Source organism: Anopheles marshallii, chromosome 3 (genome assembly GCF_943734725.1).
Source record: "Anopheles marshallii chromosome 3, idAnoMarsDA_429_01, whole genome shotgun sequence".
NCBI classification, from domain to species: domain Eukaryota; kingdom Metazoa; phylum Arthropoda; class Insecta; order Diptera; family Culicidae; genus Anopheles; species Anopheles marshallii.
The window spans coordinates 7,215,386-7,240,426 of record NC_071327.1 but is presented as its reverse complement, the minus strand read 5'-3'; the positions used below and the strand labels follow the sequence as shown (position 1 = coordinate 7,240,426).

The window sequence follows — 25,041 nt, the reverse complement described above, 5'->3', positions numbered from 1 at the left end:
AGAACGAACAACTAAAATCAGCACATCAAATTTATTTACATTTATTTTTAAGTTAAAGAGGTCCCCTCTGAACCGTTTAATAGATGATAAATTTCATAGAAAACAGCTCATTGTTCATTTCGAGTCCTGTAATTTGGAGAATTGTAACTTATGAATAACATTGCGCTGCAGATAAAACCTACAATGCAGCTACATATCCAATGCAGGCTGCATCTTCTCGCATTGCCTTGCCTTTGTTACGGATGCTTCATACTAATCAAATTTTACTGATCTCTGTGAAAAAGCAAACATTTATGATTCGTAAACTGGACTCGAAAGTTAAGAATCTACTACTAAAAACTATAGGTAAGATAGAATCGTACAACATATAAGCGTATCCACTACTTAAACAGACTGAATACAAATTTACTTGCGACGACTGCCACCGCCACCGGCCAAAATAGTGACGATTCGGATGAAAATGTTCAAGGTATCCATATAGATTGAAATCGCTCTGCAAAAAAGCATAATATTATGATTGAGGTTAAATACTTCAGGACAATGTCCTTCTCTCTCCTGGCTGTATACTTACGAATTTACAGGATCGAATGGGCGGGGAGCGTACAATGGGTACATTTCAGCTCGTTTCACAATTTTTTGCGTGTCGTATAGTAAGAATCCACTGAAAAGCAAAAGACCGCCGTACAGCGAAAGGGACGCAATGCCGGCTCCAAGTGCTGTCGTCGGTGGAAGCCACATCGATGCAAGAGAAGAAGCAAATACTACCCCAAGACCGATGGCCAATGGGCCTCCCATATACAGGAATTTGTCACTCGGTGCACAAACGGCCACCGTCGAAAGTCCGCCGACAACGCCAGCCGTGTACCAGGCCGCGCGTGTTAGGATTGCACCACCGACGAAGCACATCGGTGCGATGACCGCTCCCAAAATGGCCGAATGTGTCGCCCATGCTAGTTGTTTCGCACCCAGACCCGGACTGTAAGGAATAGATTGTGCCACCATTCCAGAACCAATCATCAGTGCGAAAGTGCCGAGAATCGACTAAAAGAAGGAAATGAAATGTTGGATGGCATCACGGCATAGGAAACGTTGTTCATCTCAACTTACCATCCATCCGTTTCTCGAAACCAAACTTAACAAGCGAGGCGACCGAAACACGGCCATAGCACTAGCTGCCGAAATGGCGAGCGAACCACCGAAGTACAAGTAAGTGTCCTGTATGCGCTGCTTTACAAACTCCGGCCAAAGGTGGGAATTTTCCAGCGTGCTCGTCCCGCTTCCCAAACCGAGACCATAAAAGCATAACGCTCCGAGTCCTAGGGCCGCACCGCCAGCCACTGCTCCTTTACCGATCGCGTAAGCATTTGGACCGGGTGGGGCCATTGCCCGTTCCCGCAACGTTGTACGTTCTGCGCGAGTTGTCCATCCTGTACCGCTTCCTTTCACATCACGTCCATACTGCCGGAACACTTGCAGTGGTTGCCGTTTCGGAATCGTTTGCAGCGTTGATTTGAGCAAAGATGACGAGACGAAAGTTCTCGCACAAACCAGTCGGTATGACATCTTCGGAAATGGCTGTGAAAATTCGTTCAATAAATCGAATGTAGTTCGAATAACAAAACTCTGTTGCGTGACGTTGCGTAAACTTGCAAGTCCGTTACTTATATTTTACAAAATCGTTCAATTGCATGACGAAATCCGGTCCAATCATAACAGCATTGGAATGCTCCCGATACCCCAACAAACTTACCTTTTATCAAACCGAGCACCTTATGAATGGATATTTTTTGTCAAATTTCACAACTCCAAGCTAAGTTTATCAATGTCGCCGTACAGCGAAACAGCACTGACCAAACAAACAAGAATTCGACTGACTAAATACGGGGATTCACGCAGCTGATGTTGATGCCAAGTTGTTTTTCAAAGAAATTTCTCGGCACTTGATGACGTATGATGCATTCGCCGTTCGGCGAACAATGGTCGGTCCTATTGGACAATATCAGAGCAAAAGTAATTTATAAACAGTAGTAATTCCTTCACAAAGCTCAGAGCCTACGGTGTTGCTTGCAGAAACTGATTTGTTATTAGTTGTGACCCTATATTTTGTATAATACATGCAATAATATAGACTCTTCGCATTGATTGTTCCACTAATCCTTCTGGTGGATCAAAGCATGCAAGCAGAGGCATCCAACGGTGTAGTGCGAGAAAAGTTCAAACTTAAAGATTGATAAACGGATGACAAAGTTGTATTAGTACATATGCAACGAATATTGCAAAATCATAGCACCATGATCGGTTTGCGGCCATGGGAGTTCAAAAAGAAAACAATACCCTATACTTCTACAATGAACGGGGGTAAGCAATGTCGAGATTCCATTAGAATGGTTGGCTGCGATCTTCATCTCGTTTCCATAGCAACCAGTTCTGGTCGTTCGGTTGTGTGGGCACGCCGAACTGGAGAATCAATGCGGGTATCAGTTGCAAATCTGCCAACGGCAAATACTGTTGTTTCGTGTAGTGTTCGGGACAAAGGCAATTCAATTCGTTGTATCGAAGCTAAAATCAAGTGTGTATCACAATGAAACCGAAAATATCGCAGGAAGCTATAGATAACAAGCTCAAAAAACTAACCAATATTGAGTTAATTGAAGTACAGCTGGAGGAAACACGCAAGTTTCTTTCGCATTTCATCGACTTGCTTAAAGATGGCGATAAGAACGAAGAGAACTATTTTTCAACGTTGATGCTTTGCGAGGTGAGACGTGGTGTGGCAAATTCTTGTTCTGGTTTTAGTTACATTCGTCCATTTTTCATTACAGCAAATATTTTCACGAAGTAGTCATACAGATCGAAATATAATTGTAGTAACCAAATTATTGAACACGATATTGGAAATCATCAACCGGGATTATGTGAGTAAGCGAGTGGTTATCGTGTCGCTTGTAACAATTCATCAAATCATGGGCCACCTGCACCTTTCGGAGGTAGTACCGCTGCGTAAAATGTTGCGGGAGAAACTGTAAGTACCGGGTACCAGGCAAAGCAGGCTATGATATTTCTGCCTTTCACTTATATCCTCATGTAACGTGTTCTATCTTTTAATACTTTCGTTTTATGTTTGTTTTTCTCTTTTCTTAGCCCAATTGTTAATAAATACTTCAATGAAATGGACAATTTTAGCATTATGTTCTCCATTGTCGGTTTTATTTACAAGTATGTGTGTAAATACGACCCTACCGACAGAGAAAATATGTTTTGGGATGTATTGACCGATTTTGACGATGGGACAGGCAAACTGACCGAAATGTTATCGTGGCCACTAGAATCGTTCAATTCGGTATGTTACTTGAATGCCCACTCTTATCTCCGCTTTACTCTGTTTTATTTAAAAATTTTAACCAACATTTTCTTGTTTGTAGAAATGCCGAAAGTTTCTGAACAACATTCCGGGTCGAAAGTATTTTTCACTGTCAGCCCGATTAGCAACATTCGGTGGCAGAACAATTTTACCGCGTACGGTAATGTTTAAACATATCGGGTAAACGTATTACAGCGCTCTCACAAACATCCTTTTTTTCAGGGCTATGATTGTATTTCGTTCGAATGGAATTCGCAACCACAGGAACTTTCTTTTGGCACGTTTTGTTTTGAAGGAGAAAGGAACAAAGTGTCTGAAGTAAGTGTCGAATATAAAGATATCACCACGTTGGACATCTTTTCGTAAGTAATAGGAAAATCTAGTACGGCTAACCACCAGTGATTAAGTTGCATTTCCATTCTCTTATTCCCGCCGTCAGGGACAACGAGGACCCGCGTGTTGTATGCGAATATGGAAAAATGATTACATTAGGTGTTGAAGACGATTCATACCAGCTAAAGATTGCTTGTTCGGACTATAGTGAGCTATACAAACTAGCTATCTATATAAAACCGCTCATCCACTCGGTTCAATATATATCACCTAAACTTCCACATATTAAACCTTTGAACGAAGAATTCATAATTGGGCAGCAAAAGCTGTATGACAGTTTGGATTTTACCAACCCTTCGTTGGTCAATGGAAATAACCAAACCATAAGCAGAATTCCAAGAGATTCAACGCCTCAACAAGCTTCGCGCCCAATGGCGTTGGATGAACATATTAACGAGGAAAGTATGGATGTGCCAGAGCAGGACACGAATTTCAAACCTTTCGACAACCTGTGGAAATTTAACTTACTGAACAGCTCCACCAATAATAAGCGCCTAATATGCGACCCATATGATATAGCGCACATGCGAGAGGAAGAAAAAGAACAACGGGAAGAAATGACTCCATATAAAGGGGTTGAAAAAAGGGGAAGAGTCAAAAAAGGTTCGAGTGTTGCTAGCAGACAGCGTTCAAAACCTCAAATGAACATCTCAACGCCACTGAGGCAATATACCTCAAAAGTAGTGGACCTACCGAACCTGAGGGACCAGGATGAATTATCTTCGATTGATGAAAATATGGACGATGAGAAGATGGATACTGAGGGAAGCGATGACACGTACCTACCGTACGCACTGTTATCTAAGACAGTGACACATGGCCGTGGAAACCAAAAAGGAAGGATTCGCCAAAGCAATGCATCAACACGTGTACCACTCAAAAGATTAAACATGAAGAAGAATGTAGCAAACAAGAGCGGTCCGGGTCGGTGTAAACATCATTGATTCTTGTTGGGTAATTTTTAATCATTATTGACTAACTATTTCGCATAGGAACCGGAAGAAGACCAGCTGCAAAGGACAGAAAAGCACAGCAAAGGGGTGTTCGGTCAGGAACATCAGAAACTGCTGTTTACGATGATTCGTGTCATACAATGGACACAACGCTACCACAAAACCGTGGTCAAAGCAACGCAGGAAAAACCAACTTCCTATGCGAAAGATTAAACGCAAAGAAAACAACCACACAAACTACTACCAAAGTGACGACCACCAAAACAACAGAGGGTGAGTATTAGCGCCATTATTCACATCGTACCATTTTAATTAAACCTTGTCATTATCAATGCAGTAGGTATTGGTGAATGTACGGAAGTAGGTAACGGGCCATCGACAGAAACAGCGACACTGGAGGATGTAAATACGGCGCCACCGTCCGAAACCGTGCCTGTTCATGCAACAAAAAAGGTTTACACGAGCCTTTACAAAGTCGAAAAACGTCAAGAGTACAGAGTGCAGCATGAAGTAAATCAGCTCGATTGTTGTATTATGACCGATGCACTATCGCAAGGAGATCGTGCGCACATATTAGCACACACAAACAAAATTATAGAAATTTTGTCTAAAGCCAGGTAGGTACATCTCTAAACGATGATTCCTTACTAGTGTTAGGTGAATCTTAATGTTTATTTAAACTTAATGAAAGACGATGAATCACGATTCAGAAGAATCAGGAAGAGATTTAGAGATTAAAAATTCCTCAGACTCACTTAGCCTAAAAAATTGCAGTATCTTTAAGGATTTATAAATCTTTGAATTTCCCTTTTTAGATTCATGAATAGTTAAGAGTAGACTCATGGTTTGAATGACTGTTCACCGAATTCGGTATGCTAAGATTCAAGCTCAAGATTCATTAAGCATAACAATACACATATTCAACGCTTACATATTGTGGCATATTTGGAAACTCATGATGTTTTCTTTACATTTAATTCATTTAGCAACAACGCTGGAACTCACTGACTTGAAGCAAAGAGAAGCGGAATTGGTTGCGAAGACGTGTTTTAACAAATTAATAGAGAGACACGTACGTACTCTGACGTATAATCGACATCAATATTGATTGTTTATACCGTTCTAATGAATCAAATCCAAACCCAATCGAATCGTACATAATTTATTATAATATTAAGCTATTAGAGCTTAGTTACTTTCTGCTCCACGTGTGTTGAACTTAGTAAACATACAAAAAGCTTCCATTATTCTTTCAAAACTTTAATTCTCGTCCTAGTATAAACATTATATAGCTTGCTTCAGAGGCCGCATCAATGATTTCATCCATTCAATACATGTAACTCTACAATAATGTAGAACGATCGGTTGTGTTTTCATGGATACAATAAAATTTATATATGAAAAATTAATAAAAGAAAACTCTATTCTTATACAAAATGATCAAGTGCTGCAGAAGAACCATACACGCGCAGCTTCATTACATGCCCAGCAGCACGCTGGTACCAGTAGGTGCCACAATTGTTGGGTTTGGTGAGCAAGCTTGCCGGACTGACATTTCCCACGTGTCCAGCAGATGCGATAGTGTGAACAAACCCGGCAACTTACAAATTCGCGCCATCAGAGACTTTTGCACCAGTATCAAGAACGGTGTTGCATTATACTCCTGTTCGATCAGCGAACAGCTCGGTGCAGTAAACGGATAGTCTTCCGGTATGGTAACCGCGACCGGCGGTACACAGGGTAGATTTTTATCGTCTAGCCAACAAATTAGCTTGATCGTACGTGTGCCACTAATAGCGCACTGGTCTAGTGATACCTTGAACTTTTGGTCGAGTTTAGCAATTTCACCCTGCAGGATGTGTGGAATCTCCTGTGGTGCTGTGCTGGTAACGGTGTTGGTAGCGACAGCACTACCGCTACCAGTCAACGTGACTGCAGTCGTTGTGCTGGTAGTAGTGGTCGCTCCTACACTAGTGACACCGCCCGTTGTACCTCCATTAGCGGTAATGGAATCATCCTGTGCCAGACGCAGCTGCTTGGCCGGAGGTGGCAAATTTTTAATATCGGGCCCGAACAGTGCCTCCAAGCAGGGACGGAAAGTTCGCTGCAGGGTGTGATTTCCCGAGGCACCTTGCAGGCTACTGGAAACGGCCTCGACTAGCGGGTTATTAGTCGGGGTTTCACGGATCGAACCAAGTTGGCTCGTAAGTGCCGCTTCACATTTGTGCAGTGTTTCCAGTGGTATGCGAACGCTGGGATTGCTCAGGATCTCTAGCAGCCGCTTCATTTTAGCAATCTTGTCAATATCATCATTTTCCATCTTGGCTATCATTCGTTTCAGTGGTTCAATGTACTTTGTGAGGGCACGGTACTTCTCCCGGTAGAGTTGTTCGTCTTGCGGATTAAGCGGACTCGGTACGGCACCCCCTGGTTGACCGGGTGTATTTATTGAGCCACCGGGTGACTGTCCAATGTTGGAGCGTTGCGCAACGCCGCTCATGTGCGGATTCGGCGATGGAATAAGAGCCGGGGAAGGTATCATTTGTCCCGGGTGGGATGGTGGGCCGTGCGCTCCAGGCCCTACTGGAGACGGGACAGATGGGGAAGGGGATTGGCGCAGAAAGTTATTTGGCGTTACGCTACGAACGGCACCACCACCACCAGGGTACACGTTGCCACCAGGCATCATGTCCGGTGGTTTACGTACCATGGTATTCGCACCCATGCCCACAAAGTTGCCCTGCTGTCCTGCTGCACCACCTGCCCCTGTACCGAGCATTTGGTTTGGACCGGGACCCATGACGCTTCCTCCACCGGGGCCGATTGCTACACCGGCATTCATTTGAGCTTGACCAGTTTGACCCATTGCGCTGGCTTGTTGTTGATGTTGCTGCTGTTGTTGCTGTTGCTGCATCGCCTGTTGTTGCATTGGAACACCCGGTCCACCTGGTCCACCGATTGATCCAACAGGTCCCTGACCCATTGCATTCAGTAGAACTTGCTGTTGTTGATGTTGTTGCTGTTGATGTTGCTGCTGCTGCATCTGTGGATGTTGTCCGTGTTGTTGAAGCTGTTGGAGCTGCTGTTGCTGAGGATGTTGCTGTGGATGCTGTGCATGCTGCTGAGCAAGCTGTTGCTGTTGCTGATGTTGTTGATGCTGTTGCATCTGTTGGTGCTGCTGATGCTGTTGCATCTGTGCCTGCTGCTGCAGTTGGGGTTGGTGTTGTTGTTGCTGCTGCTGCTGCTGCTGCTGCTGCTGCTGCTGTTGTTGTTGCTGCTGTTGCATTTGTTGTTGATGTTGTTGAATCTGCTGATGTTGCTGCGGATGCTGTTGCAAATGTTGTTGTAACTGTTGATGCTGTTGTTGCTGCTGCTGCTGTACGACAACTTGCTGTTGTACTTGACCCATGTTATTGCCAGGACCTCCATGTCCAACGCCACTCTGCACACCAGCATTCAGCTGACCCATCTGACCGGGCCCAAGACCCATCTGGACTTGCTGCATTCCCTGTTGTTGCTGTTGTTGCTGCTGCCGCAGGACCTGATTCGGGGCCATTCCCATCGCTTGCGGATTCATACCAGCGTTCGCTCCCACCATCGAACCCATCTGGTTCCCTGCGTTCATTGTGCCGCCGACCGTTCCCATCTGCTGGCCACCCATCGCGTTTTGGTTTTGCAGCTGAGCCTGAATCTGTCCCATCACCATCGGATTCATCTGATTCGGTCCACCTGGTCCGACGCCCATCTGCTGCACTGCACCACTTTGCCCTTGAACGAGCCCTGCCTGCTGTTGCTGTTGGGATTGCGGCATACCGCTTTGTTGTTGTTGGGCCTGCTGCTGCATTTGATTTACCTGCATTGCATTGAGCTGCGCCATCTGCTGCTGCTGTCCACCCATGCCCACGATTTTGCCTCCGCTCATCCCACCCGGTCCCATACCGACACCCATCTGGCCCGGCATTCCACCGACCATCCCCGCGCCGGGTCCTTGCATTTGGTTTGGTCCCATCATTCCACCCATTTGATTACCCGGTCCCGGCCCCATGCCTACACGATTTCCCTGCATTTGACCACCCATTCCTCCCATCGGCATTTGCGGTCTTAGGGAGTGCAGCAGATTGGAAGCATTACCTGCTCCGCCCATTTGTCCTCCCATGGGAACACCTGGCCCAACGCCCATTTGTCCCATCATCTGCGGCCGGGTGCCTTGCGATGCAAGGTTCTGCAGAGCATTAATTGGATCCGGCATACCGCTACCACCACCACCACCGCCACCGCCCTGCTGATTGGAATTGCCACTACCATCCTGCTGCGCCTGCTGTGCCGCTGCAGCTGCTGCATTTTGCTGATTCTTGTGTTTGGTATCTGAACGAGCCACACAAAGGATAGCAAAAATTAAACAAACTCGTTAGCAAACACCGGGCTTACATCCCAGCTTCTCCGGTCGCCTGCTCGCATACTTACTCATCTCTCGTACGTGCAGAATCAACCGGGCCACGAAGCCAAGATACTCATCCTTGTTGCGAGCTTTGTGAAATACATGATTTTCCATTTCGATGCCATTTTTCGATGAAGTCATGCCCGTCTGCTGGATGGCTTCATTACTGCAAAGAAAGCAAGTTTAAGCGAAAGCGTTCCGTCTGCAAACCACACTCACCACGCTCTCTTTAACCATGGCGTACATTTTGTTCACGACGCTTTGCCTAAAATTGCTGGTCTTCCAAGAGATGTCCTCGGCCATGATGTGGTTGGAAAAAGCACTTTCCACACGCAGGAATCAACAATTAGTTGCACACTTTTTAGATAACACAGAAGGCGAGCTAATAAAAAAAACACTACCACAGAAGATCTAGATCTCCCGTATTATAAATCGTCACCAGTGCAAAGAACGAGACGGACCACATTAGAAAGAGATGCGGAATCTATTTGGTCGTGCCGAAGATTGCCGAAGTTTGAGTGATTTCGAAGATTCGAACATGAAGCTCCAGCTGCGAAAAATGTTCAGCACTTTTCGAAAACACAACAAACAAATGTCAAATTTGCCCATCGGTAAACAAATTGTACACTCGAGTGGTAAGAGCGATAATTTCAGAACGAAAAGTGAAAAATGTCTACCAAACTATCGACACGGAGTAAGAAAATATGCGCCAAATAAAGTCGCAAGACTCAAAGTGTTTATAAACCAACCTAAAGTATCCAAAGTGTGCGGAAAAATAATGCGCTGAAAGCAATTTGCGGAAGGGTGGTGGCAGATCGATACTTTAGTGACCATTGCTTATCCTTTCCATGCTGGACTGTTGGAAGTAAAGTTTCAACTAATGATTGCGAAACAATCCTTTTTTGCAGGTTCCTAAGCGGTACCTTTGATGGAATGGCACAGAAAGGAGCAGAAATGGACAGTTCAAATACTACGCTGCATCCTGTGAAACAGGAAGTTTCTGATAATCAAGATGACTATTCCTTCCCGAGTAGTTCAAAGATCGATCAGGCATTGGCGGCTCCTGCAACTTATTTTCATAGTCCCAAAATGGAATACTCTTCTCATGGAACCATAGATGTGGAAGCGAGCAGGAGATCACCTGCGGTTTGTGATAACTATAATACCTCTACCACTATACAGATGAAGGTCGAACCGCAGGAATCTGGTACCGAGATGCTTCATGAACCAGTGCACTATAATTCTACAGAAAGTAGCGTTCTAAACGATCAAGAATTTGCCGACCACGGGACGTATTTAACGGAAGCCAAAATCGAGTATCCTATTGTTGAAGATGTAGATCTGGAAGCCACAAAAATCACGCATGTGACACCATGTGGCACCGAGCATTCCGCTGTGCAGATTAAGGTCGAAGCCCAAGATCCAGTTTCGGATCAAGAGCCAGAAATGCTCTACAATGCTGTTGTAGACCAGTATGAGGCCTGTTTACCAGAGAAGATGGTAAAAACTGAGCATATTCCAATTAGCAGGGAGCTGCAATCGCCAACATCAGTAGAAACCTCAGATGGGCCCATTGTGGACTCTCACAGCGAATCACGTGATTATAGTTCCGCAACTCAAAACACACGCGTGTACGCCGATGGGGCAGTATACGAAATACGTGTAGTAGAAGATGCCTGTCGTACAGAGGTCAACGGTATTCCAGCAGAACAGCCATGCAACAGCAAACCAGCAACAGGCAACGAATTGCATCGTCAAACAGCGCAAATGAATGTTATGAATTCTATTAAAACATTGGGTGAAAATAAGCAATACAAATGCGACCGTTGCGACAAATCGTTTTGTGACAAAATGGAACTAAAAATTCATAAACGGAACCATCAATTTACGGTATGCCCAGTGTGTAAGAGAACCATGCGTACCGATTTCGTGAAAAGACACATTGCACGGGTACATCCGGATGATGGGATTTTACCCAGAAACCGATCATTCCCTTGCGATGAATGTGAACGAGTGTTTTCCAACGATGTGCAACTGAAGAATCATCAGCTGTCGCACAAGAAACAGGGATGTCCGATTTGTGGCAAAATAGTACGGTCCGATTATTTGAAGAGACATATGGATTTGAATCATCCGAAAGAGGTGAACTCATCTGACGGTAGTACGTACCCGTGTGATCAATGCGAAACAGTGTTAAGCAACAGGTATCTACTGTTTTTTCACAAACGCACCCACCAAACAGAAGAATGTCCGGTATGCAAGGAAACTCTAAGGGCCGGATACATGAAAATTCACATCGACATGAAACATCCAGACCACAGTACCTTGCCGGAAAATCCCGCCTTCAAATGTGACCAGTGTGAAAAGTCGTTTGGATACAAAGCGGCACTAACGCTTCACAAGCGCAAACATCGGTTGACGGAGTGTCCGGTGTGTAAAAAAACGGTCCGAGCAGATTGTTTGAAGCGACATATGGACTTTAATCATCCCAACGATGCCAGTTTGCCCGAGAATGCAACACGGATGGAAGGTTATACTGCGAACGGCGGGCACCCACTATCATATGATAGACGAACGCAGCAGACGGAAGACTGTCCCGAGTGTAAGGAAACGTTCCGTAGCGACTACCTGAAGATTCATATAGCCATGAAACATCCGAACGATAGAGCCCTGCCCGAGGAACGACCATTCCAATGCGATCAATGTGACAAATCGTTTTGCTACAAAACACAACTCAGGCTCCACAAGCGTAACCATCGTTTGACGGAATGTACAGTGTGCCAGAAGTCGATGAGATTGGATTGTCTTAAGCTGCACATGACCAGGATGCATCCTAACAACGTAAGCAGTGGTAGTGCGAAAAACTAAAGGAACCATGTTTGAGCCCTTTCAGATGCATTTAATTTCTGTTTGTAATATTTCCCACTTCATGGAGTGTTTAAAGGATCACGGGACATTACAAAACATACCTGAAAGATAGTACAGCTGGTGCATTATTTTGGGGAACCATGCATAATATTAGTTCCACCAACTCCTAACATCCAGAATACTCCATATGGTTCACAGATTCTTTTTAGGTCATATCTATTAAACTTTAATGAATAAATGTGTGATAGTAATATGGAATTACATTGTGACCCAAGAGAAAAACGACAAAAAATGGTTAATGGTAGAATATTTGAGATAATTTAGCTAGATTTTACTCGTATTTCAGTAGTACTAAATTTCTGCAACATAACATTGGAAACGTTTGTTCAATTTTCGGATAAGTTTCGAACATACTTTGAGCTAATTCACGTCATTTTCCTCTGGTGTGTGGAAAACATCCCATTAGCACGTGCGTAAGTCGATTTAAAAATTAAATCGATTTAAAACGAAAATGATTGTTCGGCATTTTCAATAGCACCAAAGTAATAGACTACGTAATGTAAACGGAATGCACACGGTCGAGTGTAAACATAAGCTGTCTGTTTGATGAAATCAACTCAGGACAACATAATTGCACACACGTAGAGAATGAGTCACAGCTAGTGAGTGATTTTCGGTTTGAAGAACAAAGTACCACGAAATAAGTTCTTAAATCATGTCCAAAGCGGAAATATTGAAGGGCAAAATGCCCGTCACTTTGTTGCAAGAGATGTGTGCGAAAAATAAAAGCTCTCTGCCACTGTACCAGTATATTGACGAAGAAATTTCCCTACACGCTCCAAATGTGAAAATATTCACCTACAAGGTGTCGGCGTTGGGTAAGCAGGCCAATGGTGTCGGTAGATCAAAGCAAGAAGCAAAGCACGAGGCGGCCTGGCAACTGATACGCTTGGCGCTGGATCTTCCGGCTTGTGCAGATGATGAGATTGTAGCCGCAGCCGGAGAACGTGGTTCGCTGGCGGCCCTAGAGCTGGGTGTGGATCGTGTCTGTCAGGTGCGCGACATTTGCATCCAACGTAACTTCCCACTGCCCGAGATTGAGCTGGTGCGCAACTACGGTCCCTCTCATGCACCGGTGTTCGAGTACGAGTGTCGGATCCAGGAGATAGTACGGCGCGGTGTGCATGCCACCAAGAAGGGCGCAAAGCAGATAGCCTGCCAGGAGATGATTAAAACTCTGCAATCGGTAAGTGTTGATAGGGTTACATGGCGACCACTCTCAAAACTTCTATGCAAATAAAGTTTAACATATGAATGCTAACATAGATGCCGGTCGAGGAAGAAAGCTTGCAACTCCTACCACTAGATATGGCAATCGAAGAGGCGGACGATACGAACGAGAACATTATAAAAACGTATCGCGAATATACAACATCCGATATTAAGAAGAAACTTGGTGTGTCTATAGCGGATAGGCATACGTTTTTTCTCGAATTGCCCCAGGAACGGATTGACGAGGCACGCCGACTTTTGATGGATCCGAATGAATCGGAGCGGGAGAAATGTTTCCGGATAGCGACAACGCTTGGATTGAAGTCCAAGATTTTGACGTCCAACCCCAATTTACCCACGATCAAGGGCAACCACATGAGCACATTTGAGCTGCTGAATCCCGATTTCGACTGTTTAATTATCGGTGAAGGTGAAGCATTCTACACCAAAGTATGCGAATATTTTGTCCGAATGCTAAACATAAAGGTAGTTATTTAACTATGGATGGAGATGCAAAACATGAACTGATCTATCAGTGGCCTATCCATCAAACAACATGACCAATTCAGTGGTATGCTAAATTTCGTACGCTGCGATTGCTCAGCGATGCTTTATGCATTTATTGATTTTGTCTTCTAAGGATACGCGATACGCTTCTAAGCATGGTCGCGATGATGATATGTTATCGACATCCGTTGTTTAGACAGTTGAAATATTCAAAAACATATTTAACTTAAAAAAAACATGGCAATGAAAAAATAAGGCATAAATAAATTTAGGAACATAAATTAGAATTTTATAATTGTTATTTTAGTGTGGGTTAGACCCAAACCGTTGTAATACATCCATTTCTAAGTGAGCAACGTATTTCCCTGCGAAGTTCAGCATTCCACTGATTTTTCTGATTACACTTAATAAAAATAACCATATTCAAAATTTAATCACTATTCTCATCCTTATATATTATAGATATTGTAGCAAATGCTTTCCTATTAAAGTTCTTGGCCCAGTTTTGAACTAAGAGCAACCCACAAAGGACCCCACAAAGGACGATAATCTGATAATTTGACTATGCTCATGTCGCGTATGTAATGCATTGAAAAACCAACCCTAAATTGTCCAAGCAAAACAAACCGACTATAGTAAAAGTTAAAATCATGATTAAATAGTGCGTGTGTGGATGCTGAGGTCACTGAGTAGGCAACGGTATTGCTCCGCTCCTGTTTATACAATACGGTCATGTACCTCACCTGAGACCGGTGTGGAAATCAGCGAAGATCATTTAGGATGTCTTTGGTGAGGCGGGCAGCGATGAGATGTCCACTCTCTAAGCCCGTGTGTTTAGCGCACTGTAAAACACCATCCCGCTAGAAAATGTCTTCAAAAGCTGTTCCACACAAAACGCAGTCTCTCTGCTAGGGCTGAGAGATGGAAAGACAGTCTTGAGCGTGTTGCCTGCTTGAATAGAACTGTGAAAGTTAATGTATTTTTTAAACATGATATTATACATTATTTTCTAACAATTTCATCCTCTACGACGAAAACAATCTTCTCTTTACAATCTAGGTGGTAGGCGAACACAATCTAGATGGTGGGCGAAAAGATTCGTTCAGTTTAATCGATGTCGATATGACGGATGGAACTACGGACGAAAAAAGTTCCGATTATAAACCATCGGAGAAAATTCCACGATTGAAATAATAAAGCAATATCTCAAAGATATGTGTTGTTAAATAGCTTCCATTTGGTTAAGCGTGAATAAATATATGTACCGTCGTATAAACCTCGTCGTACCCAAAAAATCATGGACCTGGTTATCTGGACCTTCACGGCATAGAAGCCATGACATGAAGGAACCATGAGAATTTGTTATGTAGTCTAATTATCGTCCATCTCATTTTGAAAAATATGGAAATTCTTGTGCGATCTTGTATGATTGACCTGTTTCTGGAATATTAGTCGGTTTTTATATTTCCACACTTAAATTTTGGACAACTAGTTTTTCAACCGTCAAATTAAAAACTGATCGATTTGACATATGCCACTCGAATCCCTTTTTTTTCTTTTTGTTGACAACTAATTTCACAGCTCGCTTTGTTTACAAACGGGCTATAGCTGCGATTGGGATTTTTCAACTGTTAAAATAACTAAAAGCGGGCACAATTATGAATTCTGCCACAAAGGTGAGGCTTCGAATGGTTGGTGCGAGAAGAAGAATCCAACATGCTAAACATAAGATTTGTTCCATCCACTAGGTCGGTGAAATTTTTACCGCTGCCGGTGCCGCATTCAATAGCTTAGGAGAACTAACGATGCAGCTTCATCCATCGTCAGATTCTCCAACCGGGTAAGAATTTGCTGTTATTTGCTCTCCACTGTTTGACCCTTTAAAAATGTATCACTTTACACCCATACATTCATAAGGAGCAAATGGACAGATGAAGAAATAGAAATGCTTCGATCCGCAGTCACACGATTCAGTGAAGATTTGAGCAAAATCAGTCAACGCATCAAGGGACGCACGGTGTAAGTGTTCTGTTCGTGCCCAGAAAGCACAGCTCGTTCATTGATCCTGTTTCTTCATCTGATCTTACCGGAATGGTTGGGATGAAAAAAACAAACGTATTTATGATGTGTGTGTGTATGCATTTTTTTTTAGCTCACAAATTCGGCATACGCTCAAGAAGAAAGCGTTCGAAGATGCCGGCCTACCGATGAGACAACTCTCCCAAGCAATCCCCGCACAGCCACATCATCAGCAGCAACATGTACCACCACCGCAACAGCAACAGCAGCAAATAATCGTTACGTCCTCCACAGTGACACACTATGAAGAGACAGTACCGCCGTCGACCATCATAGCCCATCCGATGGTGATTGAGTCGGTCATAAAGGACGAAAATACGGATTCCAGCGGGCTTCTATGCCAAACGACTGATATTTCGATGACGTTGAATCGTCTCAATACACAGGAACACGAAGCAGACGTAGAAGGTATGGGTTCGAGCGAAATGAAGCTCGAGTTCGAACCCGGCACGGAAGAGGTGGCCGGGTGAAACGAGGATGATTTTTACTATAGTGAACCGAAAGATTAATACTTGCAACTAACTGCTGTATTTCTACACGGTATTTTTCTGGCGATTGGTAAAGATGTAAAGCATTATGATAAACTGCACTGTGTAAATGAAACCCTTGTTGCAAATAGATTCCTCTGAGGCCAATTTTGTGACTGCTAAGCGATCTCTAACAGAAATATTAGTCGTACATGTTGGTTGTGCTAGTGATTCGAAAAGAAGTTACGCATACGTGTATAGAGGGGTTTTTTACATGTCCACCCTACCATCGGAGATCGATAATGCTTTCAATGCGGTGGGGTTATTTTGTAATGAATAAATATGTGCATCCTGTCATGGATTTTTCACTCACTGTGCGATTTTTAGTATTTTTTTGTGTTTGTTGTAAAGAAGTGGTTCAAAGTGAGCGTCAGTTTTAGGATTTTTTAAATAGAAAAACTACCTCATATATTGGATCGGTCATACTTCCACTGCAAATTATTCGCATTCAAAAGTACTTATCCAATAAAGTAGAGTAACATGCACAAATTGGGAAATTTCACAAAGAAGATACTTTCATCTCTAGTACTTGTCTACAACCGGTTATTAAAATTGTCAAACGATAGCGAAGGTCGGAAAATACGATGGTTGGTGCGAGTTATAAGGATGCCGGGATCATATCCTACCAGGAAAGTGCTCATCAGCGGCCCAATCGGCACGAAGCGTAGAAGACCAAATGCTAGCTCGTTGGTTGGATAAAGTGGAGCTTAACCTGGCGGAGCGTAGGTACCACCGAGGTGGATGGGAGCAGTGCTAGACCGAGTTCCCTGGAAATGGATTTTTGATCTGGTCAAAACCTTTCAAAATACAAAAAAATAGAACTTATCCACAATGCTTGCTTGCATAAAACAATAATTGATTTAATTTTGAAGAATATTTCACTATTTAGAGAAGGTAAATAGTTGAGTTCATGCACCATGCGTCTCCATGTGGTAGCCATATTGGTAGGTTAATGTTCCAAGTCCTAAAACAGAGAACGTATTATTTCAACGCGTAACTTGCAAATCCTTTCATAACGTCTCAAAACAAGCTTCTGCTACGCAAATACTAATCGCTTCGAGTCTCTTTCCCTTGAACAGATTCACCCGCAAACAAAACAAAAAAGAAAAGAAAACACACAATGTGCAAACACAAACCAATACGTAATGTGTACTGCTGGACCACAACAGCGCAAGAAGCAAAGAAAAAAAGAATACAACAAATATCATACCGCGCCACAGAGGAAGTGGGCTAACCGCCAAACGAAGACGATTTAAAAACAGCGAATCGGTTTAAACCGGTTCGCGTAACCGGCTACTCCCCGGTATCCCCGGGCTATGGAGAGAGAGAACACGACCAGTCGTTTATTTTCGTTCCGTGCTATCAATTCCGACGCCGACCCCACTCAAACCGGCTGCTAGTGCCTCTGCTCCACCACCACACCCCCAACACCACATGTCCGACCCACTTCAGATTAATTCGATTTTCTTCAGGGTCTCATGTTTGGTTTTTACGCGCCGCCCGGCTTTTGAGGCACTAGGCAGTGGGGCGGGTGGTTTTGTTTTCGTAAACAGTACGTTCGCGAACAGAGTGCGTGGGGTAGAAAGAGTGGGAGGCAAGTGGTCCAACAGGGGGGCATGTATTTGGTTGGCAGCATGTAGCCTCTACCGCGTGCCCCTTGGTTGTGGAGGGTTAGTAAGCAACGATGTAACCGGTTCCGACCAGTTATCGCTTGGAGCGCCCTCGGCCATTATGTAGATCAACGGGCGGGGTGGCATCGTCATCTTTGGAACCGGTTGCGTCGCGATAGTCGCAACCGGTGTCGTCGCTTGGCGTTGTTTTGGTGTGTGTTGTCGCCTAGCGGAAGTAGTGTCACCGCAGTCTCTGTTCCATTCTTCGCATCTCCCTTTCGGTGTGGCTCTTTCTTCTTTGTTTTTGGTGCCGGTGGGTGCTGTGAGCGTGTGCGCGGATGAACGAACTGTGGGTAGCGCGCGTGGAGTAGCGCACGTCGCACAGCGCGGCGCACTAACTGCGGGCAAGGTCTTTGCAGGCGAAGGTCGAACGATCGCCACATTTGTGGACAGAATCGATTTTTTTTTTCTTGTGCGTTGGACGGGACGGTTTTTTCAATCGTTTACAATTCTGGGGATTTCAGGTGCTCAGAATTTATAGCAGAAAGGGAAAGTGTCCAGAGGGAGTTAAATATTAATGGAGGTTTTCAATTGCAATGTGTAATTCTAACCCAAGCAGAGACGAGTTTAATTTTTTCGACTGAGCCCATGTGAGCCAATCATTGCTTGTATTGACAGGGGCGTTGATCTAAAAATAGAATCCACCAGTTACTTGGATCGTGCTTATCACCCTTAGCACTACCAACTACTACTACGCCTCGCAGGGCGGGATGGGTTCCAGGGATGTTCCACATTTATAGAAGAACTCTTTATTTTTCTCCAGATATGTAGACAAACGCCCAACAACTCTTGACTAGGATTATCCCAAGGTTTAGTAAACGTCTCAGAACTAAGAATTGTTCCACAAGGCAAAGCAATGGCCATGCACGTGCCCTGCAACTAGCTACCCCCAACTAACCGGTAACGAGGTAATCCCCAATTCTCGAAAACCCCTCCTGGAATAGGCAGGCGGGTTTCACAGTCGTTACCATAACCGACAAGTTGCTGATAAGAACATGTCTTCCCGCTGGTGGACCATTGGCCGCACCAATACCACCAGCCATTCTCGGACGCTTATCTGCACGTAGCACACCGTGATAGTGAGGATTTTGACGTTGTTTGTTGTGCTTTTAATAATTGGGAATCAAGCTATCGCTACGCCCAATGCGCCCAGTCACCTTGTGCACGAGACGGGAAGCTAAGTCATCGGACAAGTTCACCCAAATTCACGGCCTGGCGTGATATCGGCACTGGGGTTGTCAGTTGTTGGCCTTCTCCCTTTTTTTTTTGTTGTGGTGCGTCCGTGTAGGGGAGATTGACTTGCGAAAGAGTCACTCGCGGTTATCTGCACGAGGTGTGTTGCGTTGCCCGTTTTCTAGGTCGTTCACGTACGCTGAAATCAATCGTACAGCAGCACACAGGCAGAAGAAGCAGTCACCGCGATTCGCCATCTTTCAAATGCAAACCGTCAGGCATTGGTGCATTGTGACGCCCGAAGGTTAGGTTCCGGTTTGTGTGCCGGTCCGGCGTTCGGTGAGGGTATGTACGCGGCTCGATTCCATCGCACTAGGTGTCCGATGACAGTGCGGAACGGGGTGTAATGAACGACGCCAAGGTAACAAGTGGGTTGCCGAATGTGCGAAGACACACATCTCTCCGTATCTTCCGGTCTGGCAGGGTGTGCGAAATGAGCGAAACAAAGTCCTTGAGCGGCACGGCGTGCCATTGCAAACGGTCGTCGATCTGGCCGGGGGTTTTTTTTGTGCTGTGCTAGAGCGCTAGAGACCGTGTTTCTTCTTCCCTTTCGTCAGGTGAAGTCAGTCAGTCAGTCGGTCGGTCGGTCGATGAACGTAATGGAACACTCAGCATTGGACGAGTTCACTGTGTCAGTGCGTCCAATTCACAGCGAGCACCCTGTAGGAAGAATGGATAATCAAGAAGTGGAGAATGTCCCTTATTGCAGCACAATGCTACTTGAAGCAAACGCAATGGGCGCTCTCCACAATCCGGAAGACCCGGTAGTATGTGTCCATGAACGCGGGCATTTCCTTCAGATAGCAGGGTCACACCCTCTGTTGAAGTTAGACATCCAATAATTACCAGATTGAACTCTAGAGATCTTCGAAATGAAGAATCAAGATTCTCATCTACTAAGTTAAGGCAGATTTTCGAGCCAAAACTATCTGCTTAAAAACGGCGTACGAACGGCGAGACACTAGACTACATGACCACGCACTAAGCATTCACCTTCAGTAATCCCCAATTTTATTGGGATGACTAAGAATTTTTAACGAAAGTATGTCAAATAACCGGTTTATTATCACAACAAGCGTTATCTTATGCTAATAAAAACTGCAAAAAATGCCTTCCGCTATCTGCATACGGTGTTGTATTATTGATAACACTTGCAAGTACTGATAAGTATCTACCAAACTACTAAGTTATTTTCTCTCACAATCTCTCTCTCTCTCTCCCGAATTGGCATCTATATTCGATCTCACAAATGTCAAACGAACCTGCCAACGCCTACTGAACGACGCGTTTGTCTGCGAAAAAAATAAGTAACTAGCACAGCACCGCTCCATATCGCTTAAACCTAGCCCACAAAATTTGGAGCATCGCGTGTCCGGGTCAAGTACAATGTCTACAATTCGGTAGTAAGATTCGCAATCAGCCCCTTGCTGTCGCTAGCGGCTACTCCCGGTTGGGGGCTGTTCCAGTGATTGCTCAGCACCACCGGTTCAGTGTCAGCGTGCACGCTCAGGGAACGTGCCGAACGCGTGATCATCATCGGCCAAGGATCTTCACCCGTCCCCCGTTGGTCGAGTGGGGCATGCAGGGCTATCATGCCGCTATCTCCTGCATACAAAACCCGACTCTACCACCAGCGTCGACGTCTCGTGCCGTTGGCGTATCTCGTTTTATTTTTTCCAACGCTGCCCGGTACTAGCCGGACATACGCGAAGGGACGCAAGCAGTCCCTATCGCTGACTCCTTACGATCCCGAACCGATGACCTCACCGAGGCCATCGTTGGAATGTGAACCCGGGCAGCTCGGTGCGAGAGAGGATCGTTCCGAGACCTGTTTGCGTACAGCGTGTGATTGTGCAGCACACGTACAAACCTCGTTCGCGTTGGAAAACCGGAGCAGTTCGGTGGTTTGGCGAATGGTTCGGGATCAAGCAACAAATAAAATACTTCCTCCCACTACTCACCATCACCCTATCACCTGGTACGAGCGGCAAATCGCGCTTATCAGCCGCTTAGCGTAATGCTTAACACGACTTATTGCGTTGCCAGTTTTAGCCACGGATCGCTCTGCTGTCTGCTGTCCATCGCCACAATCAGCTTATTATTTCGACCCGAACGAACCCGACACGCCGTTCCCCTCCGAGGATCCTTCCCGAGAACTGATCGAGGCTGATCTTGGTTTGCTTGCTGCTTTTTTCCCACGCGTTCACCTAGTGTGGCCACCCCCGTGTGTCTCCTCATCACCGATGCGGGCTCTAGCGGACCCAGTAGAGTTTGTTATTTTGTAGCGGACTTTGCGGGAGCCCGCCCCCATTTCCGTCGCTTTCTTTGGACCGGGGCCGCCGATTAAACTGGCTGCTACACTATCACTGAACCCGGGGGCTTCATTGACGTCAGTCGGCGGGCACTGGTTTTGTGCCTTCACGGGGGCGAAAGAGGATGCTGACCGGATGGCTGTGGTGTTGTTTATTCTATTTGTGCACGTCCAGGCCCTCGGTGGCCATTCGCTGATTGCAGTTACGACTGGTTTTCGTGATCGTACCAGCGTGAGCCGTGAGTGTGTGCTCCGTTGCAACATTGCCGGATGACTTTTACCCGCGCCTCTTATCAGTTTGCTTTCATGTCTAACTCTCACTTAATAGGGGTTTTTTTGCCTTCGTTCTGTAGACAATTGCACTTGTCTGTTACTGTTATTTGTAACGTGAGCCGGTTGGCTTTATTGTTCGTTGTACAATTTGCGTTGTAGTTGGTAGAGCTCAACATTGCACGAAACAATGTTGGCTTTGCAGCTGTGAGCGTTGTGGACAATGTCTTATGCATCTCAATATTTATAGCAAAATATGTTCGGTAAAGCAACTTAATTTGGTTTTAAAATTCTTGCATTGTAGAAAATTTCATAATGATGTACCTCAATATTCCGGTTAATATACAGAAGGTCGTGAGGCGGCTGGTGGTGTATTAGTAGTGGCACCTATCTACACACGACAGGACCGGTCCAAAATCCCATCTGGACCAATTCCCCGTAGCAAGGACTGGCTATCTATCCGGCTATGTGGCAAACTTAAGTCCAGTAAGCCAGAAATGTCAGACATTACCTTAGAAGGTCGTTACGCCAAGAAGTGGGAAAGAGATACAGAAGGCCGTTTGCGGATTCTCGTCAGGGTTGACTTTTTCGCTAGCTAGAACTTGAGCAAGAAGTTGAGTTGTAAAAATAAATCTACTAGATAATAAACTAGAATACGCTGGAATGGATGTTGGATGTAGTTCGAAAGGAAGCGAATTCTGTAAAAAGCTTTCCCGGTTGCTACGTTGGATGTTCAGTCCTCAGAAACGTGCGAAGGATTTCAGATATACCTCAGCACCAATTCTATGTCCTCAATACAGGGCTTTCAAGTTTAAGGCAAGAATCATTTCTGGATTCTTGTCTGGATCTTGGACCTGGATTTCTGGAAGTTGTCTGGAGATCAAAAATCCTTCCTTGTTTTGGAATTTTTGTTTTGGAACCTAAGTTCTCAGTGTGTCACACGAGAAAGCTTTGATTAGAATCGATTTCAGGTTGCTAGAGTTCCGCAAAGTGCATCAGAGTTTAGATGCACGTCAAAAACATCTAACTTAACTGGAAATGAATCGTGAAATATTTCTTGCTCTACCATTTAAGCCCGGAGAATTCTAAAGCTGAGAAGAAAGAACTCAAAAGTTAAAGAATTGCTAAAATGTCTGATGATTCCTACAAAAAAAGGGAAAATTACGCATGGATATCTGTCAAGTCTACTATCAACAGAACTTCCTAGTGAACGATTAATGGTAGTTCCCGTATGCTAACACGCAGCTCCATCTGATAAAGCCCGCACAATCACTCTTTGATAGCAAATACATCCGACGACAAAGCAAAAGGCTCGAACTTCAAATATCTTCTATGTTGAAGCGTTCAAATCTTCTCGAAGCAAGGAAACAAGTCTGTTCCCAGTTGATTGTATTTTTGTACAAATTGCATCAGGGATATACACATATCGGATCCAGGCGCCAGGCATTAGTATGGCCTTTGAAAAGGTCACCATACTTTATCTTGGTTACTTGGTCATAATGCGACGCCACGAAGTTATCACCCGTACAGTGCGTGATCGGGGTACGGTTATCATACCGACCGCACATCGGTGTATGTGTTCCATGTCCGCCCTCTTTTATCTACACTCACGGTGGATGCTCTGTGTGGCGTGGAGGTCGCACGTTCGTTCATAGAACCTACTCGGTCGGTAAGCGGGCTCCCCCTCCGGGCTAAATGGGGGACTGCGCTGACGCGAGTCGCATACGAATCCCACCATCAACACACGCCCTCGAGAACACTCGGAGGTGTGAAGGGAACGCGCGCGCGCTCCCAGGAAGATCCCTCGAAAAAGGTAAACAATGTAACGACAGGTAGCGACCAGGCTATTGCTTCTAATCAGCTGACGGGTGGTTGGAGTGGACCGACATGACTTGCGGTGGCCGAGCGCCATGATGAGGCAAGTTCGGGACGGAAAAAAACCAGATCGAGTTGTTGATAAAAAAAAGAAACCGGAATGTACAAAACGCAACAGCTTGTTGTCGTTGGTCATCTGATATGGTTGTGATTCTTGATTTGTGTGGCATCCATTCTTCACGCCACTCCGCGCCCGTACTTCGAGAACCAAAAGCTTTTAACCCTTACAAGAACTGGTAAACAATTGTCTATGCTTTGTCCGCATGGAGTATACCTCAATATTCGCAAAGACGACGCACTAAACGAGTTCAAAGTCTCGAAACACGGCGTGTGTCTCTTGCTCCCTCTGAAGGGCCCTTCTCTCGTTTGCCCTTCTTGTGAACAATTTGTATTTTGAACCGACTGTTCCGTTTCCGCCCTATTCACACACGAACCCGAAGCGTGATCGCGCTCTCCCTTTGCTGATTGTCCGAAGATGGAGGCTGGAGCTCCGTGACGTACGCGTAGGACCGGCATTCAAGAGCGGCTGATGATGGGATTTGTTTTCAAGAATTGTTTCGTGGCCTTCCCCGCTCACTAGGGAGGGCCGAAAGTCGATAGACGGGGTGTTTGTTTGCCATCAAGGCCTTTGGGGATGTTTTTGGGAAGTGAGCAACAGTCGGAGAAGTAGGAAGTAAACATGTTTACCATAAGCACGATGTTACTCAACCTGCGGCGAGGTCAAAATACTTAGTATGCTTGGACAATAACAGACACAGCTGGGATGGTTAATTGTAGTGGGAAGATATTTTAAAGACTACCCTTTAAAATTATTCGTTTAAAGATCATCTTACAATGCATTAAGTCTTTGTAATGGAGTTTAATGGCCAGATGAGAATAGATCAACAACCTCCGGTGTGATAGGCTGAGTGCTGATCCACAAGCCTATGAAACCGATTCAGGAGGATCTCGTTCAATTGCAATAAAACCCCTCCGCTTAAAATATTCTTCGAATATAGCTGCAGAATATTTGACTTTGTGAATAAAACATGTATTCATCTGACTTCCATTAAAAAAAACGGAAACATCCCAGACAGTAAAACAACAATGCGCAATCTTGTGCCAATATTTTCAAACCCCGCTTTGTCCACCCCGTCCAACAGTTGTAAACCATTGAAATTTACAAGTTCCCGGAAAAGGGTTCTGTACTACACACCGAAAGTTTTATCTGCTAGCACAAACAAAAGCGAAACATTTTCGTAGAATTGCGCGGCATAAATCTCTTCTTCGTCTGGCAAAAAATCG

General features: G+C 44.8%; 6 protein-coding genes across 6 annotated transcripts; 4 read left to right on the top strand and 2 right to left on the bottom strand.

Moving 5' to 3' along the window:
- Positions 1 to 405: 405 nt before the first annotated feature.
- LOC128711734 (growth hormone-inducible transmembrane protein-like) lies at positions 406 to 1,563 on the bottom strand. The gene is made up of 3 exons (XM_053806618.1): positions 1,108 to 1,563; positions 572 to 1,041; positions 406 to 493 (listed from the first exon to the last, which is right to left on the bottom strand). Exons 1-3 carry the CDS (start codon positions 1,561 to 1,563, stop codon positions 406 to 408), a joined length of 1,014 nt encoding a protein of 337 aa, XP_053662593.1.
- A 1,018-nt stretch (positions 1,564 to 2,581) lies between these two features.
- LOC128716341 (uncharacterized) lies at positions 2,582 to 5,538 on the top strand. Its single transcript, XM_053811260.1, has 9 exons — positions 2,582 to 2,758; positions 2,823 to 3,022; positions 3,142 to 3,340; positions 3,423 to 3,521; positions 3,584 to 3,723; positions 3,801 to 4,678; positions 4,747 to 4,980; positions 5,045 to 5,324; positions 5,523 to 5,538. The coding sequence occupies exons 1-9, from the start codon at positions 2,582 to 2,584 to the stop codon at positions 5,536 to 5,538; spliced, it is 2,223 nt and encodes a 740-aa protein (XP_053667235.1).
- A 646-nt stretch (positions 5,539 to 6,184) lies between these two features.
- On the bottom strand, positions 6,185 to 9,454 carry LOC128713800 (mediator of RNA polymerase II transcription subunit 15). The gene is made up of 3 exons (XM_053808669.1): positions 9,390 to 9,454; positions 9,172 to 9,311; positions 6,185 to 9,072 (listed from the first exon to the last, which is right to left on the bottom strand). Exons 1-3 carry the CDS (start codon positions 9,446 to 9,448, stop codon positions 6,185 to 6,187), a joined length of 3,087 nt encoding a protein of 1,028 aa, XP_053664644.1. The 5' UTR covers positions 9,449 to 9,454.
- A 645-nt stretch (positions 9,455 to 10,099) lies between these two features.
- On the top strand, positions 10,100 to 12,013 carry LOC128716338 (zinc finger protein 425-like). Its single transcript, XM_053811258.1, has one exon. It carries the CDS (start codon positions 10,100 to 10,102, stop codon positions 12,011 to 12,013), a length of 1,914 nt encoding a protein of 637 aa, XP_053667233.1.
- A 715-nt stretch (positions 12,014 to 12,728) lies between these two features.
- Positions 12,729 to 14,986, top strand: LOC128716335 (uncharacterized). Its single transcript, XM_053811255.1, has 4 exons — positions 12,729 to 13,010; positions 13,044 to 13,259; positions 13,340 to 13,735; positions 14,852 to 14,986. The coding sequence occupies exons 1-4, from the start codon at positions 12,729 to 12,731 to the stop codon at positions 14,984 to 14,986; spliced, it is 1,029 nt and encodes a 342-aa protein (XP_053667230.1).
- A 464-nt stretch (positions 14,987 to 15,450) lies between these two features.
- On the top strand, positions 15,451 to 16,341 carry LOC128710868 (chromatin complexes subunit BAP18). Its single transcript, XM_053805722.1, has 4 exons — positions 15,451 to 15,468; positions 15,541 to 15,632; positions 15,710 to 15,811; positions 15,945 to 16,341. Exons 1-4 carry the CDS (start codon positions 15,451 to 15,453, stop codon positions 16,339 to 16,341), a joined length of 609 nt encoding a protein of 202 aa, XP_053661697.1.
- Positions 16,342 to 25,041: the final 8,700 nt, after the last annotated feature.

Bases quoted from the DNA above. Each gene is read 5' to 3' on its own strand.
- LOC128713800 (XM_053808669.1), bottom strand. From the start codon at position 9,448: ATGGCCGAGGACATCTCTTGGAAGACCAGCAATTTTAGGCAAAGCGTC. The intron at 9,312-9,389 runs GTACGCCATGGT...CTTTCTTTGCAG, and splicing joins CAAAGCGTCGTGAACAAAAT to TAATGAAGCCATCCAGCAGA. The intron at 9,073-9,171 runs GTAAGTATGCGA...TGGCTCGTTCAG, and splicing joins TCTGCACGTACGAGAGATGA to ATACCAAACACAAGAATCAG.
- LOC128716338 (XM_053811258.1), top strand. From the start codon at position 10,100: ATGGACAGTTCAAATACTACGCTGCATCCTGTGAAACAGGAAGTTTCT.
- LOC128711734 (XM_053806618.1), bottom strand. From the start codon at position 1,563: ATGTCATACCGACTGGTTTGTGCGAGAACTTTCGTCTCGTCATCTTTG. The intron at 1,042-1,107 runs GTAAGTTGAGAT...TCCTTCTTTTAG, and splicing joins TTTCGAGAAACGGATGGATG to TCGATTCTCGGCACTTTCGC. The intron at 494-571 runs GTAAGTATACAG...GCTTTTTTGCAG, and splicing joins CCATTCGATCCTGTAAATTC to AGCGATTTCAATCTATATGG.
- LOC128716341 (XM_053811260.1), top strand. From the start codon at position 2,582: ATGAAACCGAAAATATCGCAGGAAGCTATAGATAACAAGCTCAAAAAA. The intron at 3,023-3,141 runs GTAAGTACCGGG...CTCTTTTCTTAG, and splicing joins AAAATGTTGCGGGAGAAACT to CCCAATTGTTAATAAATACT. The intron at 3,724-3,800 runs GTAAGTAATAGG...TCCCGCCGTCAG, and splicing joins ACCACGTTGGACATCTTTTC to GGACAACGAGGACCCGCGTG.
- LOC128710868 (XM_053805722.1), top strand. The intron at 15,633-15,709 runs GTAAGAATTTGC...TACATTCATAAG, and splicing joins TCGTCAGATTCTCCAACCGG to GAGCAAATGGACAGATGAAG. The intron at 15,812-15,944 runs GTAAGTGTTCTG...ATTTTTTTTTAG, and splicing joins CGCATCAAGGGACGCACGGT to CTCACAAATTCGGCATACGC.
- LOC128716335 (XM_053811255.1), top strand. From the start codon at position 12,729: ATGTCCAAAGCGGAAATATTGAAGGGCAAAATGCCCGTCACTTTGTTG. The intron at 13,011-13,043 runs GCCGGAGAACGT...GCGGCCCTAGAG, and splicing joins ATGATGAGATTGTAGCCGCA to CTGGGTGTGGATCGTGTCTG. The intron at 13,736-14,851 runs GTATGCGAATAT...TTTACAATCTAG, and splicing joins GTGAAGCATTCTACACCAAA to GTGGTAGGCGAACACAATCT.